This window comes from Propithecus coquereli, unplaced genomic scaffold, assembly GCF_000956105.1.
Source record: "Propithecus coquereli isolate 6110/MARCELLA unplaced genomic scaffold, Pcoq_1.0 Scaffold57, whole genome shotgun sequence".
Lineage (NCBI taxonomy): Eukaryota > Metazoa > Chordata > Mammalia > Primates > Indriidae > Propithecus > Propithecus coquereli.
This window is the reverse complement of record NW_012151618.1, coordinates 50,693-65,150: the sequence shown is the minus strand read 5'-3', so window position 1 is coordinate 65,150 and position 14,458 is coordinate 50,693. Positions and strand designations below refer to the sequence as shown.

The following is a 14,458-nucleotide window of genomic DNA, read 5'->3' as shown; positions in this document are numbered from 1 at the left end:
AAAAGGGAGGGAATAATAAAAGCTAATTTTTACTAGCAAGAAAGAAATAGGCCTAGCACTTTGGGAGGGCAAGGCGGGAGGATTGCTTGAGGCCAGGAGTTCAAGACCAGCCTAAGCAAAACCAAGACCCTGTCTCTACAAAAAATAGAAAAATTAGTTGGGTGTGTTGGCGCATGCCTGTAGTGCCAGCTACTAGGGAGGCTGAGGCAAGTGAATCAGTTGAGCCCAGGAATTCGAGATTGCAGTGAGCTGTGATGAGGCCACTGCTGCACTCTAGCCTAGGTGATAGAGCAAGACCCTGTCTCAAAAAAAAAAAAAAAAGAAATAGGAAAAGTCCTCTCTTTCAAGGCTGTCTTCCAGTACCTTATTCTGTCAGGTAGATATACAGCCAGGTTGGACCCTGTCATCCAGCTTGGCCGTGGAAGCCACCTTGACTCTGAGCAGAAGCTTCCTTGGAACCAGTGTCTACCTTGAGACAAGTTATTAAAAAAAACGAGGCTATCCTGGCCAACTTCTCACCCCTAAGGACCAAGAGCCACTTCAGCCCAAAGAAAACAGCAGTTCCAGAGCCTGTGGGTTCTCGAAGCAGAACAGCAGCTTTAGCATGTGAAAGGTATCTTCCCCCCCACCCCCCAACTGCTGAAGGTTTGCAGACAGCTTCCTTTCCATCCCACAAGAGGAGACAGGCAGATGAGTCATAGCACTGGCTCAGATTAAAGGAGTATTATTGTCTTAGCAGAAATGGATCTATTTTATTATCTGTTTCTTGACACCTTACAAATAGATATGTTTTTCCCACCAGACTAACAATTCCCTTAGAAAGTCAACAATGTCGTTTGCTGAAGTTAAAAAATGACCAATAAGAATTAGAAACTCGTGTGTCTGAAGAGCTGCCAGGCTGAAAAGATGTAGTGGAAATACTGAGGAAGGTGGTTTATAACCCTCAGACTCTAGATTCAAGTCTGCAGAGTGATGCCATTCTTCTAAAAATATACAGAGGAACTACAGGAACCCTCTCCCCTTTCTCTCTCTCTCTCTTTTTTTTTAATTAAGAAATATCCCAGAATTGGTTGGCAGAGGGAGATTTGCCACCTCAGATTTCACTGTTTTTAACGGGGGTGATGGTCTTCGATACTATTTTAAGGACTTCCTTCTCTTACACAGATTTTTCCATACTGGGAGGACAGATAAGGTATGTTCCACTAAGGTTCCTCGTTCAAACCCACATGCGTGCCAGCAGTCATTTCCCTTTGTCTTGCTGTCCCATGACAACAGATTGCATATCATAGGAAATTGGAATGAAGACCTTATTTTGTTTGGATCTCTCTTCTCCATTGTTTGATTCCACACTCAGTTTTTCATTCTCTGTCTGCCTCCTTCTGTAGAAATATACTATGAGTGCATACAGGGACAGCTAGATGAATAGGTGTTGTTTTTCTAAAGACTCACCTCAGAGACTTTTCAAGGCACGTTGACCAGCTCTTCCTTCTCCTTGCCCCCAAGCATGTATCTCTGGACCAAAATGTACTAGGTGCCCAGGAAAGACCTGATGACTGATGGGCATACATGTGTTGTAAATGTGCATTCCTAGTACTTCGTTTAATGTTAATCAACTTTTGCAACATGAACTTCCCTGTTTCCTTTTTTGCTATTATACATAGATGTCTCCATGGCATTTCTGTCTCCCTCAGCCTGCAACTCAGGTCACCTGTCCATTCAAATATATAAACAAACAAAACCAAAAAAGCTTCCACAATGTGCAAGGAAAGGAGGTCTCAGGGAACAGAGAAAGTTTCACATTTCCTGTTGTTGAATCTAGGCATGGCCTTTAGGGGAAGCTGAATGCCTTTTCAATCCAAAATGCTCTGTTCTGTGAAGCTATCATCGTTGTTTTACCCTAAGACTGCAAAGCCAATATGGCTAACTTTTTACATGATCTCAGCTGTTTGTTTTTTGTTTTGTTTTTCTTTTCTTTTTCATTTTTAATTATTATGGGTACATAATAGTTGTATATCTTTATAGGGTACATGTCATCTTTTGATACAGACATACAGTGTGAATTAATCAAATCAGGGTGATTGGGGTATCATCACCTCAAGCATTTAACATTCCTTTGTGTTAGGAACACTCCAATTCCACTCTTTTAGTTATTTTAAAGTATATCTCAACTTGTTGATTATAGCCCCCTTGTCGTGCTATCTAATATTGTTCATTCTATCTCTATCTAACTGTATTTTTGCACCCATTAACCATCCCCACTTTATCCCCCACTCCCCACTACCTTTCCCAGTTTCTGGTAACTGTCATTCCACTCTGTCTTCATGAGCTCGATTGTTTGCTATTTGTTTTTTGAGTATCAACTTGTATCCAAATTTTGCCATTACTTTTTTCTTTTTATTTAAAAAATGAGATTTTAAAATATTTTGTTTTGCTAAACAGGATCCATTAGATCTAAGAATTAATGTCCTTTCCATTTATCAAACATTAACTGTGTGCCAGGCATTGGCTAATTGCTTCCACACTCATTTATTTCATCCCTTTACAACCACCCTATGAAGGAGATGCCAACACATGAGGAAACTGAAGCTTAAGCCATTTGCCCGAGATCAGTGTGATCATTTCATTCGAATCCATCCAACTTTGATCACGGCAGTCCATGAGTTTGGTCATCCAGAAAACATTTTCTGAGAACACAAAGTAGTGCTGTATTTGCACTCTGTGATGTTCACAACTTCACTAAAGGAGGCAGCCCCAGAGAGACCAGAAGCCAGAACCCACTTATGATACTATAGCACAGGAGTTAGGAGACAGTCTAGACATCACACAGCCCTGATTTCAAGTCCCGGCTCACTCACTTACCAGCTCTGAGACCACAGGGAAGTTTTCTACTCTCTTTGGACTCAGTTTCCATATCTGTAAAATAGGGATGATAATAGGTTGGATTCTATGAAATTGCCAACTTTCAACCATTTTTGGGCTCCAAAAAGTATTTTCAAATGGTTCAGCCTAATTCTTCACTGGGTCGTTGTACAGATTAAACGAGAGCACATAGGAAACATTCAGTAAACGATGCTTTTTAGTAGACTTTCTCATCCTGGTTTCCTTCCCCTCAGGTCAATAGTTTGCATTCTCTGGACAGACTTTATATACAGAGAAACCAGCTTGAGGTTATGTAAGTGTTGGAGCCTATAACTCAGGGAGACAGTAAAACAGCATGGATAATCAAGAATTAACAACAAAGGCCTTACTGCTCCGTGCATTTTCCCCCTAGTTTGGGCTCTTAATTAGTAAATAGGTGTTACGAATGCTTTTTCTTTTTTTAAGAAAGTGGGTTGGGGGAGTATTAAGGAAATTTAGCACTTTTGTGTTTAATCCCATCAACAAAGAAAAGGTTTCAAAATCAATTCTTGCCCCTCTAGTCGCTAACGCGAAGTAGCACGCACGGCTGCTTGATTGGCAGGGCGGGTCCAGCCTTCCAGACGAGCCAGGGCTGGGGACTCGCCGAGCCCTAGGAACAGTCCCACCGCGGCTTGCCCCACCTGCTCCGCTCACACCGGAGACCAGGAACAGCCAGAGTTAGCACCACCTGCCCTGTGGTGTTCACTTCCTCGCTGGGAGCAGGCCCTGCGCTTGGTCCCTCACGTGCATCTTACTTACTTCCCACAACAGTCCTACAGGAGGAAAATGTCATTCCCACCCCACTTCTCCCCATCCTCCAAAGAGGAAGAAGACACACATAGGTCTCGCCTGAGGTCTCTGAGCGTTAAAGTCAGACTCGAACCCGGGGAGCCCCAGAACTTGGAACACTCGGAACCTCTCCTTTCCCTACGCGGGTAGAGGCGCTTTTTCACCTACGAATCCAGCAAACTTGGCCACACCCTAGGGAAGGGGCTCGGTGTCGCGGACCAGCACAACCTCGCCGCGCTCCGCAAGTCCAAGGGCTCTAGGCGCCGGGCGCGGGTAGAGAGGAGTGGCGCCGCCCCCGGGGTATTTAACCCCAACCCGGAGCCCGCCGGGTGCCGGACGCTCCGGCTCCCCGGTGCTCGCGCCTCCCTCCTCCTCCCCGCTCTCTCCCGGCGCGCCCCACCCTCCGCCCCGCGCTCTCCTCGCGCGCAGGCACCGGCCGGCGGGCGCCGGGAGCGGGGCGCGGGCGGCGCTCGCCTCTGCGGAGCAGCCCCCTGGCCGTGGCCGCCGCGCACAGCCCGGCCCGCGCCGCCCCGGCTTCAACCGCCCCGCTGCCCGCACCGAGTGCGCCGCGGCAGCCTGAGCCGGGACGCCGGCCCGAGCGCCCCGCAGACGGGCGAGTGGCCGTGGACGCCCAGCAAGCAGCTCGCAGCATGGATTCGGATTCCGGGGAGCAGAGCGAGGGCGAGCCCGTGTCCGCCGCAGGTACCGAGGGGCCGCGGCCGCCCGGCCGGGAGGGCTGAGGCTGGGGAGGAGGGGAGGCTGGGGCAGCAAATCGCGAGTATGCCTTGGAGCTGCCGGGCGGGAGGCCGATCGCCGGCAGCCCGGTCCCTTCCAGGCCAGGACTGGGGATTGCTCCGCGCTGTGAGTTTGCTCTGGGGCTTACCCCACCTCGCTGCACTTGGGCGCGCGGGAGGGAGAGAGGGTGCATTTGGGGGTGGCTCTCTGCGCTGCCAGTCTCCTGCAGCGGGCTCGGGTCGCCCTGGCTAGGTGGGGGCGGGGAAGGGTTCGGGAATCCGCGTCCTGTAGTTTGCTGCAGCGAGGGTTGCAACACGTCTGCCTTTTGAAATAACTTTCGGAGCTCCGGCCCGGTGCTCGAACTCTGGGTGCCAAGGCCGCGCCGAGGAGCAGGTGACCGGGTCCGAGGACGTGACGGGGGACTCTGGGAAGAAAAGGCCCCGCGAGCGGATGTCCAGGGGTCAAACCATAGCTCACGGCTGCGGTTCCCGAGGCTGCTGGCGAGCCCGTGCAGAAGCGCTCGCCGGTCACTGCGCGCAGCCGGCGGAGGAGGTCCCCGCGGAGGGTCCCTGGACACAGACGCGGGGGCGCGGGACGCGGGCTTCGCCTTTAAGAGGCGCCGCCGGCTTTTCACAATCAATAGTTATCGAAGCAATAGGTGGATGCATACTTAGGGGAAAAAATGAATGTCCTCCCCCGCCTCTCCCTGATACTGAGCAACAGGAGGAAGCCACCCACAGCCGTGGGTCGACGTGCCTCCGGGCTCTGCCCACCTCCACCGGCGCCCCCCGCCCCCCGCCCACCGGGCCACGCACCTGGGACCGGCTCGCCCTCCACACGTGCCCACGGCTGGCGCAGCCCTGGAGCTTAGCCCTGGCCCGCAGGCCGGGACCCTCCTGGTGCAGACCACAGCCCTGGTCAGGCCCCTACTCTTCCCGATGTCAGACCACAGTGCCGGGGGTGGGGACCAAGTGATGGGAGGCACCAACAGTCCAGGCGTGGGTGTAGGAAAGGCAGGTTCGGGAACCAGGCAGGCGCCCTACATCTCTTATTCCCCTTCGTCCTCACAGCACCCAGCCAGGCGGTTACTACCTCCATCTCACAGAGGGAACGTTCCGAGAGGATCAAGGGCTTGCCCACATCCCACAGCCAGGGAGTAGGCAGGCCCCAGTGACTCCCTTCACCTCACATCAGACCCTCAGAGGGCTGCTGTGGTCTACACCTTTGGGTAGGTGGGTGGATCGGTGGGAAGGGACAAGCCTAGCGGAGAGGAAAGGCATCGCCGAGATGCCTGTATGTGAGGATTCCTGTGCGTGTGTGTGCAAGAACCACCTGCTCTGCGTAGGTATGTGTGGATGTAATTCATAAACATGAGCCCTTTGCATGCCTGTATGTTTCTGTGACTGTAAAGCACCAAGATTGCGCTTCACAGGTGCCTCGTGGATCTCCTGTCATCATTTAAAAGTTCCAGTAGGTGTTTTGTGTGTATCTATTTCCAGAGCTAAAGGGGGAGGGGAGACATTGACACTGACACTTTACTCTCTAAATCCCAGGGACTAACGTTCTTCATGCTACCCCTACCCCAACCCTCATTTTGCTGGTTGAGGAAGAGGGAGGAAGAGAAGGAGGCTTGGAGAATGGGGGCAGGAGGAGGAGAATCTCCAGAATCCTTGGTGAAAGGGGAGGGAGAGAGCCCACCCGTGTCTGATGTCCCTGTATACGTCCATACCAGTTTGTGTCGGAGGCCTCTGCGCAGCTAACAGCAAACATCATCACTAAGGTCAGATGAGTGGGAAAAAGAATAGGGCAGCCAGCTCTCATGCGCTGTCTCCATTTGTTTGCTTCTCACTGTTTTCTACAGTCATTTCTTCTTTCTGCATGTGCATGAATCTCACAAGTTGAACATTTATTTTAATGTCACAAGCCATTCTTCTAAATGGCATTCAGTCTCCCTCATTATTTTCAGTCTAAAAGTATTCTCCTATGTGACAAAGCTTCAAAACTGGATGCTAATTCTCCACCTTTCTATGGCTGCATCCTGTCAAATGGAAACCCTTTGTTGCAGCTTCAGATGCAGGTTGAATGACAAGTAAGCTACCCATAGGGATTGACCTTTGTACCTGCAAGAAACTGGGCATTCATCTGTGGACCTGTATCTGTGCAGGCTGAATGAGTGTGTAACTGAGAAAGATGACGGAGTAAGTAGGACCTCTTGGAGTACTTATATGTGAGTCCGTGTATACCTGCCTCTTAGGGAGATGAGATGAAAGAGCTGCTTCCTCCTCCACACCCTTCCCTTCCTGAACTTGTGAAAAAGCCCTGTTATAAGATGGAGCTTGTAAGGTTAACAGGCTGGACTTTGGAATCAGACAGACCTGGGTTTCAGTCTTCACCTGATGGACAAGTTACTTTTAACCTCTGCAACCTCAGTTTTCCTCTCATAACACATGAAAAGTGTTCCTGATAATCATTCAGTAAATGGTAGCCGTGACTTTGATTATCACCTGATTGGATTAATTGTTGTAAGAATATTGCTAAACAACGGACCCCAGTGCTTTGTAAAAGATAAATCACTAGACATGTGCAAGAGAATTAGTATTATTATTATTGCATTAATATCATTGCTTAAAGAGATTTGTTTTGAATTTTCTCCTTTTCAGTCTCATTCTCTCTAGTGTGTGCACATGTGTATGTGTGTATGATTGTTGGGAGGGGTATTTTTAATACATCTTTTCTCATCTTCATCCATCTTCCAGCTCAAGAGATGAAGATGGGGTCATTCCAACCTGCAGCTTTCACCACCCTTTCCTCCGGCTCTAGGGAGCATTGTAGAAAGCAGAGAACCCCTTGCCCAATCCACCTGCTAAGCTGGAGATGGAGGAGTTTCTTTTTTCATGCTGCTCTGCATGGAAGAAGCAGGAGCAGTCCCCTTCCTTTCACCCCCCACCCCACTGGTAAACCTGTCCCCTTCGAGGTGGTGGGAGGCCCAGGAAGTACTCACCCTCCTCCTTTCCACTTTTGTCCGTCATGGTCACCTTCCTGTCACTTGTTGGCAGAAAAGTGAAGAAATCTCCACTAACCACTCACTTTTTACTGTACCCTTTCAAGAGATTCTTCCAAAGGTCTCCCCACTGTGTGCATATGGTGCAGATCTTGCGCAGAGCAATGCCCTGCAGGTCGGTGAAGGTGGGGAAAATGAGTTTTGTCTTGTTCTGCGTTTTCTGTTTTCCAGGAAGCACAGAAAGATGCTTCTGTGTTATTCTGCTGCCTGCGGCTCTCCTCTGCCTTTCTGTCATTTTATGGATCTTTCTATGATTAGGAAAAATGCAGGGTTTATGGAACACTGGATCCATTCCAGAGACCCAGCTTGGCAGTCTTTCCTTTGGCAAACCCACCATACGTCTCTCAGAAATCTTAGAGCTTGGTGTATTCTCTCGGGAGTAGTTGAGAGTCTTTCCTAAGAAGCAACAAGGGAGTAAACATTAGCAATGTCAGCTTTTTCCTTTTCTGGCTTGGAAGACCAAGGCAGTCTACCCAGCTGAGGGCAGATGAGCGCCTTCCTCCCCCAGCTAGATGGTCCTGGGCAGTCAAGCTGAGGGGGCGTCCTTGTGCCTGGGTAGGTGTTACAGAAAAGCATTTCCGTGTGATGGAGTTGGAATGGTAGGGGAACCCCAGAGAAAACGTGGGAGAACAGCAGGCCTCTAACCCTGCTCTTCCTGTCCCTCTCCTCCCAGGTCCTCAGCTTGGCTCATGTGAACCAAGCAACGAGGAAAAGATAGGTGAGGTGAAAAGACATTCCAGCAGTCGGATATAGCTTGAATAAAGGCACAAATAAACAGGGAGGCAACTAGAGTAGAGGGCATATGCTGGGGAGTCCCGGGAAATAAAACTAGGTGAGTGCAGGGAGGCCAATGATAAGAGGATCTTAAACACTTGGTCCTGATGGTGCCTAGGGGGCCCCCTTGATTGTTGAGCAGAGATGCGACCAAATGAGAGCTGGGTTTGCAGAAGCTGCATTTGGTAGAGATGGAGAAATGCAGGGTTACCTGGGCCTGGCGCCTCTGCTCCCAGGGTGTGTGTGGCCACAGTATGGGAAAGGGTAGTGACACTAAGGCAAGGCAGAAGAGGAGGGAGGAAAATGACATTTCAGAGAAATCAACAGCAGAAGTTGGTGACAGATTGTACAAAAGTGGTGAAAGGAGAGGGAGAGTGGAAAGAGACCGTGGCAAGTTGAGTTGGGCAAAGATGCCCTGGAGGCAGGAGACGGGCTCCCCCACCCCACAAGTGCTCCCCCTTCCTTCAGGCGCTTAGCAGTGGTGTTTTGGTTAAAGGTTCTTTTCCCCTGTAAGTTGTGCAAGTGCCTTAGTCCAGAGGGATTGTGAGTTTTGGGGGTTTGCTGATTCTCATTGTTAGGCTCCTCGTGGAGGCCGCTCAGTAATCTTCGTCCACTGACAGATGGATGATGGATAGGCTGGCTAGCTGAGGGCAGAGACAGCCTGGGATGATGTGCCACTTGGCTATTAGTCATATTCCCATTTCTTGTTCCTGTTTGTTGAAATGTACACGAATCTCTGCTTCGTCCACATGGTGAGCAGTGGTTGCTTTGTGGGTCAGGTTAAGAATTGTGGGAAATGTAAAGAGAGATAAGGAAACAGCTCTGTCCTTCAGGACTTGAAATTGGGTGGGGAGACAGGACGTGTACACTGATGGCCACAGCCTAAGCCAGTGCATGAAGACTCCTGACCTCCCTTGCCTGGATTATACCCTTGGCTGTGTGTATGTTCTCCCTTGATACCAGCCACTTTTTTTTATTGTGTACTTTATGGTTATTCCTGTACTGGACTATTAGTTTGTTCTCTAACAGCAAGGACTGGTTTTTTTTTTCATCTGTATCACCCCACACCACCCAAGTACCCTAAACACATTGGCTGGCTGGATGGATAGATGGATGCATGAATGGTGGTGTAGGTTGGTTCCCAGAAAGACTCTGAGGTGGAGGTTGGCAGCGTGCAGGTTTATTTGCGACTTCTCTTAGGATCAATACCTGTAGAAGGCAAGGGAAGGAAGGGGGAAGGGAGGGGGAGGGAGAAGCTGAGCTGCAATGCGGACCTAGCAGCAGCCAAGCCCACAGGGAGCTCTGGAGCTGAAATGGCCCTTCAGGACTGTTCTGAGTTGGAGTGAGGGGCCAGGCCTTAGTACCCCCAAAATGAGCAGTCATTGGAGGGAGGCCACCCCTAGGAACAGGGTGTGACCTCGGGTGGGGCTGTTCCCATCAGCTGAGGGCTCCTGCAGGCAGCACTCACAACAGTTTGTGGAGGAAGTGAATGGGGCAGTACCTGGCAGTGTGCACCGCAGGTGGCCTCCGCACTTCTGCAGGGATGTTTCTTTAGGGCCGGCAGCCCTGTCTACTGCCAGAGCTCAGGGCTAATTGTTGCACTGTAAACTTTATCTGGACCTCTTCGGGCAGTTCAGGTTGCCAGATTAAAGTGGCTACTCTGACCTCATAGCTCCACATCCGACTGTTCCGCCCACACGACCCAAGAGCTATTGCTTGATTGGCTGTTTTGTGTTCAGAGTGGGTGCTGTGGCAGTCTACGGAAATGAAATTGGACGTCGCCCTGCCTTCAAGAGGTTTGCAGCCATGTTAGGGAGAGAAAACACCCACCCCAAACCGACTCTGTGAAATTGGGCGGCACCAGCAATAAACAATGTAGGACTTGGAGCCTGGGGCAGTGTGATTTGGACTTCCAGGAGGAAGGCTTCGGAGGCAGAGAGAGAATACGTATGAGTACGTTCATACAAAGCTCTAGTTTCTACATTTTTTTCCTCTTAAAAAGATACAGCACCTGCTTTTTCATTTGTCAGCAAAGCCAAATTATAGTCACACTTTCCATTAGCACATTTCTCTAACTGGTTCCTTTTCCTCCGGAGTTTGAATTCACATGTAAATCTCTATAAAGTCACTATATAAATCATTTTGTTTTGTTTTTTTCAGTCACTTGGCTTCCAACTCTTTATGTAAAATGCCTGTGTAGGTGGGTGTTTGGGCTGTATTCTGTATCACTGTAGACAGAAAAGGATAGAGGAGAAGAATATAAAAGACAAGTGTCCTCTAACAACTCAATCCAAAAAATCACATAAGGAGAGCAAATACTCTTTTCTCCCCATATGTATTAAGGTATGCTGGAAAAATATGTTATTTTATCATATCTGAAATGCTCTTTTTAGGCGACTGCAGGGCACACATTCTAAGGCTGCTTTAAAACAGTCTTCCTGTTCATATTAGGTTTCCTAAACATCACTGCCTGGGAATAAATTTGAGCCTGTTCATGGAAAATCTACCAGTGTGCAGACTATAAAAATGGAAGCCTTGGCAGCACAGAAAGTGCTAGACACACCCTAATAGAAACCAGTATTTTCTAACTCTGTTCTCCGGGAAAAAAAAAAAAGAAGACACTTTTGGTGGTGTCCAATATTGCTTTAAACTGTTGAAAAACCACAGGGGCAGCCACTGGCTTCTAGGTTCTGTTTCAAAAGTAAAATATGCTTTCTGTCAAACTGTTCTGGCCCTGAAGGGAAGCATTTTAGCGACATGTAGCTCTGTGGAGACTCCCAGTTTGTGTTTTTATAGTGGAGGCATCCAATTTCACATGAGGAGGGAGTTCTGTAAAGAGCTGCTGCTGAGCACGCAAGCATGTCCCATGCTCCTGATTCGGGGCCTGAGGGTTGCTCGGGGAAGGTGGGCAAATAAGGGATAGGGCTGGGAGGGAAGCGATCGGGGCTGTCTGCAGGGCAGGCCTCTGTGGTGACTCTTTCCTGCCACAGCTGAGTCCTGGTTCCTTGGTTTCATTTGGATAAGATTGAGAAAGTGAGAGAGAAGACTGAGATTGGGGGTTATAGGTTAGAGAAACTAGGATCTAAGAAATTGTGGCAAAACAAGATGAGAAACCCTGAGGACTGTCTTTGCCAGCCAGAGTCCAGCCCCAGAGGGCTGGTACTGAATGTAGAATAATGGCGATATTTTAAATTTGCATTTATTTTATATCAGTTAGCACTTACTCTGTATTAGGGACTGGGTTCTTTGTTTATATGGTAGTTAACCCTTATACTAACCTTCTAGGCTACATACTATAAATCAGTGGTTCCCAACCTTTTTGGCACCAGGGACAAGTTTCATGGAAGACAATTTTTCCACAAATGGGAGTCAGGGAGGAGGGGAACAGAGCTCAGGCAGTGATGCATGGCCTTGTTCCTTACAGGCCGCAGACAGGGGGCTGGGGACCACAGCAATAAATAGCCCCATTTCATAGACCAGGAAACTGAGGCACAAAGAGGTTAAGTAACTTGCTCAGGATTGTACAGCTTGTCAGTGGAAATGAAGCCAGTCGACGTCCAAAGACTCTTCTCTTATATCAGGAAGACTATGTAGTTAGATTGGTGGATGCCACTGCATTCCCCCGCTCAGCTCCTACCGTGCCCAGAACCCTGACCACTGGGCCTCCTCTGTTCGGTCAGGGCATTATAGCCCTGCAAGGCTCAGTTTCAAGCTGCAGACATTCCCTGCGTTAGCCCAATAACTCACGGGTGAGGACTGGCTGACATGGGCTCCAGAACGGGAGCCATGAAGGGTGTTTGGGAGGGAAGATGGGGAGAGCTGGCACAAAGCTGCTACCAGGAAGAAGGCCCTGGAAGGACGCAGCAGCTGTGGGCTTCTTCTAGGTCACAGTGGGCCTGGTGAGAGAAAAAAGATTGAAAAACAGGGTTAAGATGGGTGCCGAAGACAAATGTTCCTTTCTCAGAATATACTTAGGTTGGGGCCGAGCCCTTTTTTTCCACCCCAACATTTAGAATCATTTCGGATGTAAAATCCCCAGGACATGGTGACAGTACAGCTTCAGGGGACTCAAAGGTAAGAATGCAGCACAGTGGGAAGATCTTGAGATTCAGAGCTAGACGACTTCGGTTTGGGTTTCCAGCGCTGTCGCTTAGTTACTGCTTTTTAGTAACATTATTTCTGACCAAGGGAGTACAGGCGCACGATGGATTATGTGAAAACAGTACAAAGAAGAAAATGAGGTTGAGCCCTAAGAGAAGATGCACTCTTGCAAAGGAAAGAGTGCAATCCAAAGGCAATCTGGAAAAGACGCGAGAGAGCTTTATTTAGAGAGAGAGGGGTTTTATAAGAGAACGAGAGTCTCACTTCTGAAATGTTTACCAGGGGAAGCTAAAAACATTTGGCTACACTGCCAGGCAGTGTGAGAATCAGAACTGGAGGCCAGATCCTCTGAATTCTCTATCATTCCCCAAAACATATGTAAAAAAAAAAAAAAAAGATCAGAGTTTTTCTGAATGTTAAGATATCAAAATGACGTTTGCTCTTTTTCCTTCTGGAACCTTCTACCGTGTTCTCGCCACTCCCTTCCCTCACCTGCTGTCCCTTCTTAGGTTTCTCCACCCTGGGCACGTCTTTCGGAGGTCAGCCCACCACAGGCGCACACCAGCGCTCCGCCCAGCAGCCCCCTTCGCCTGCGGCGGGCCCACTCCCCTTTCTCAATCAGAAGAGATCTATGTGGAGCCCTCAGAAAATTATTACCTTTTTTTTTTAACACTTGATAGGCATTTGGTAGGTTTTACAGATGATCAGTGACAACTGCAAAGGTTAATTTACTTTGAGCTTAAATAGCTACTATTTTCAAGAAAAGCTGTATTGGTCTCTGGTTCTCCAGTTATGTTTTATCTTTCTTTAGATTGATTCTTTTTAATTCTATAGAAACTTGCGAATTTGTTCATCTGTGGGAGGCCTCTCTACTTCTAGGATTTAACTTCATAATTCACTGATTCACTCTCAGTCAAACAAGGCGGGCTAAGCGTATACAGGGTCAACTTTTAAAGAGCCCAGAGCGGTACCCAGTGGAAATTAAACCTAAATTTTCTTCACTCTTTTTTATTTCTTTTTCAGGTCTTTGTACAGTCTTGGTTTCCCTGTACCTTCCTCAGTTACTATTCTTGCATCCCTCGTCAATATGTTTTTCCTGTCTGTATCCCTGAAGGTAGAGCCCTTGCCTTGTTCTTTTCTGACAAAATACTTTTCTTTTGGAAAAGACCATTGATTCTTATAATCAAAGTTGTTTCGGAAGCTAAAGGTTCCCAAAGCTGTGGTCCAGCCCAGCCCTCTCTCCTGAGCAGGAATCCTGCCTTCCGAAGGCCCCAGCCTCTCCTCCCCACTGTCCCCTAGAGACGCTTCAGTACAGCCACATCCAGGCCACTACCTTTCCCTCACCTTTCCCCAACTCTGCTGGTGGCCATGACAGCCACCATGCAGAATTAAACAACTGTGAAGTCACAACAGCAATGAAATATCCTACACATATGTTCTCATAGCAAACCCGTGACGTGGATAAAACAGGTATTATTCTTCCCAGTTTACAGATGAAGAAACAGATTCAGTGTTAAAGTATCACTATCACAGAAGAAGTGGCAGATTCTCACTATTTAAAACTGCCCCCTCCAAAAATAAACAGAAATAAATAAACGAAACTACCCAAAAAGGGAGGGGAGCAGAAACAAAACTAAATATCCAACCTCAATAAACCACTTTAATATTCAGTCAAACATGTTTTTACTGAACAATTAGAGGCATAATGACATTTCCACACGTGGGATATTATTCAGCTGTTAAGAAAAACTAATTTGAAGAACATTTGATGATATAGAGAAATGTTCCCATTATAATGTTGTGCAACGAGGGCTCAGCCACCTGTGACACCAATTTTGCTGCATGCGTGTCTATTCAGGAACGTGCGTGCACACGCACACGGACACGCACACCCTTCGTATTTGGAGAAGGGGAGAGATCTCCCCCCACATTCATACATGTAAACACTTAAAAACTTTTTTTCATGCTCGAAGAAAATAAGCCACTCTATGTGATGAGTTTATAGGAACTTCCTTCTTCGTGCTCTTCCGGGTTTTTAGTGAGTCCCTGGAGCTTTGAGCAGGGAACGTGCTTTCTAAGCAGCAACCAACTGAAATCCAG

At 48.3% G+C, this 14,458-nt stretch overlaps 1 protein-coding gene across 1 annotated transcript in view; it reads left to right on the top strand.

Moving 5' to 3' along the window:
- The first annotated feature begins 4,318 nt into the window (after positions 1–4,318).
- TNFAIP8L3 (tumor necrosis factor, alpha-induced protein 8-like 3) overlaps positions 4,319–14,458 on the top strand; it is a 35,922-nt gene continuing 25,782 nt past the window's right edge. The window contains exon 1 of the mRNA XM_012658050.1: positions 4,319–4,389. Within this exon, the coding sequence (XP_012513504.1) occupies positions 4,338–4,389 (52 nt within the window). The 5' untranslated portion in view covers positions 4,319–4,337. The remainder of the gene's footprint in view (positions 4,390–14,458) is intronic.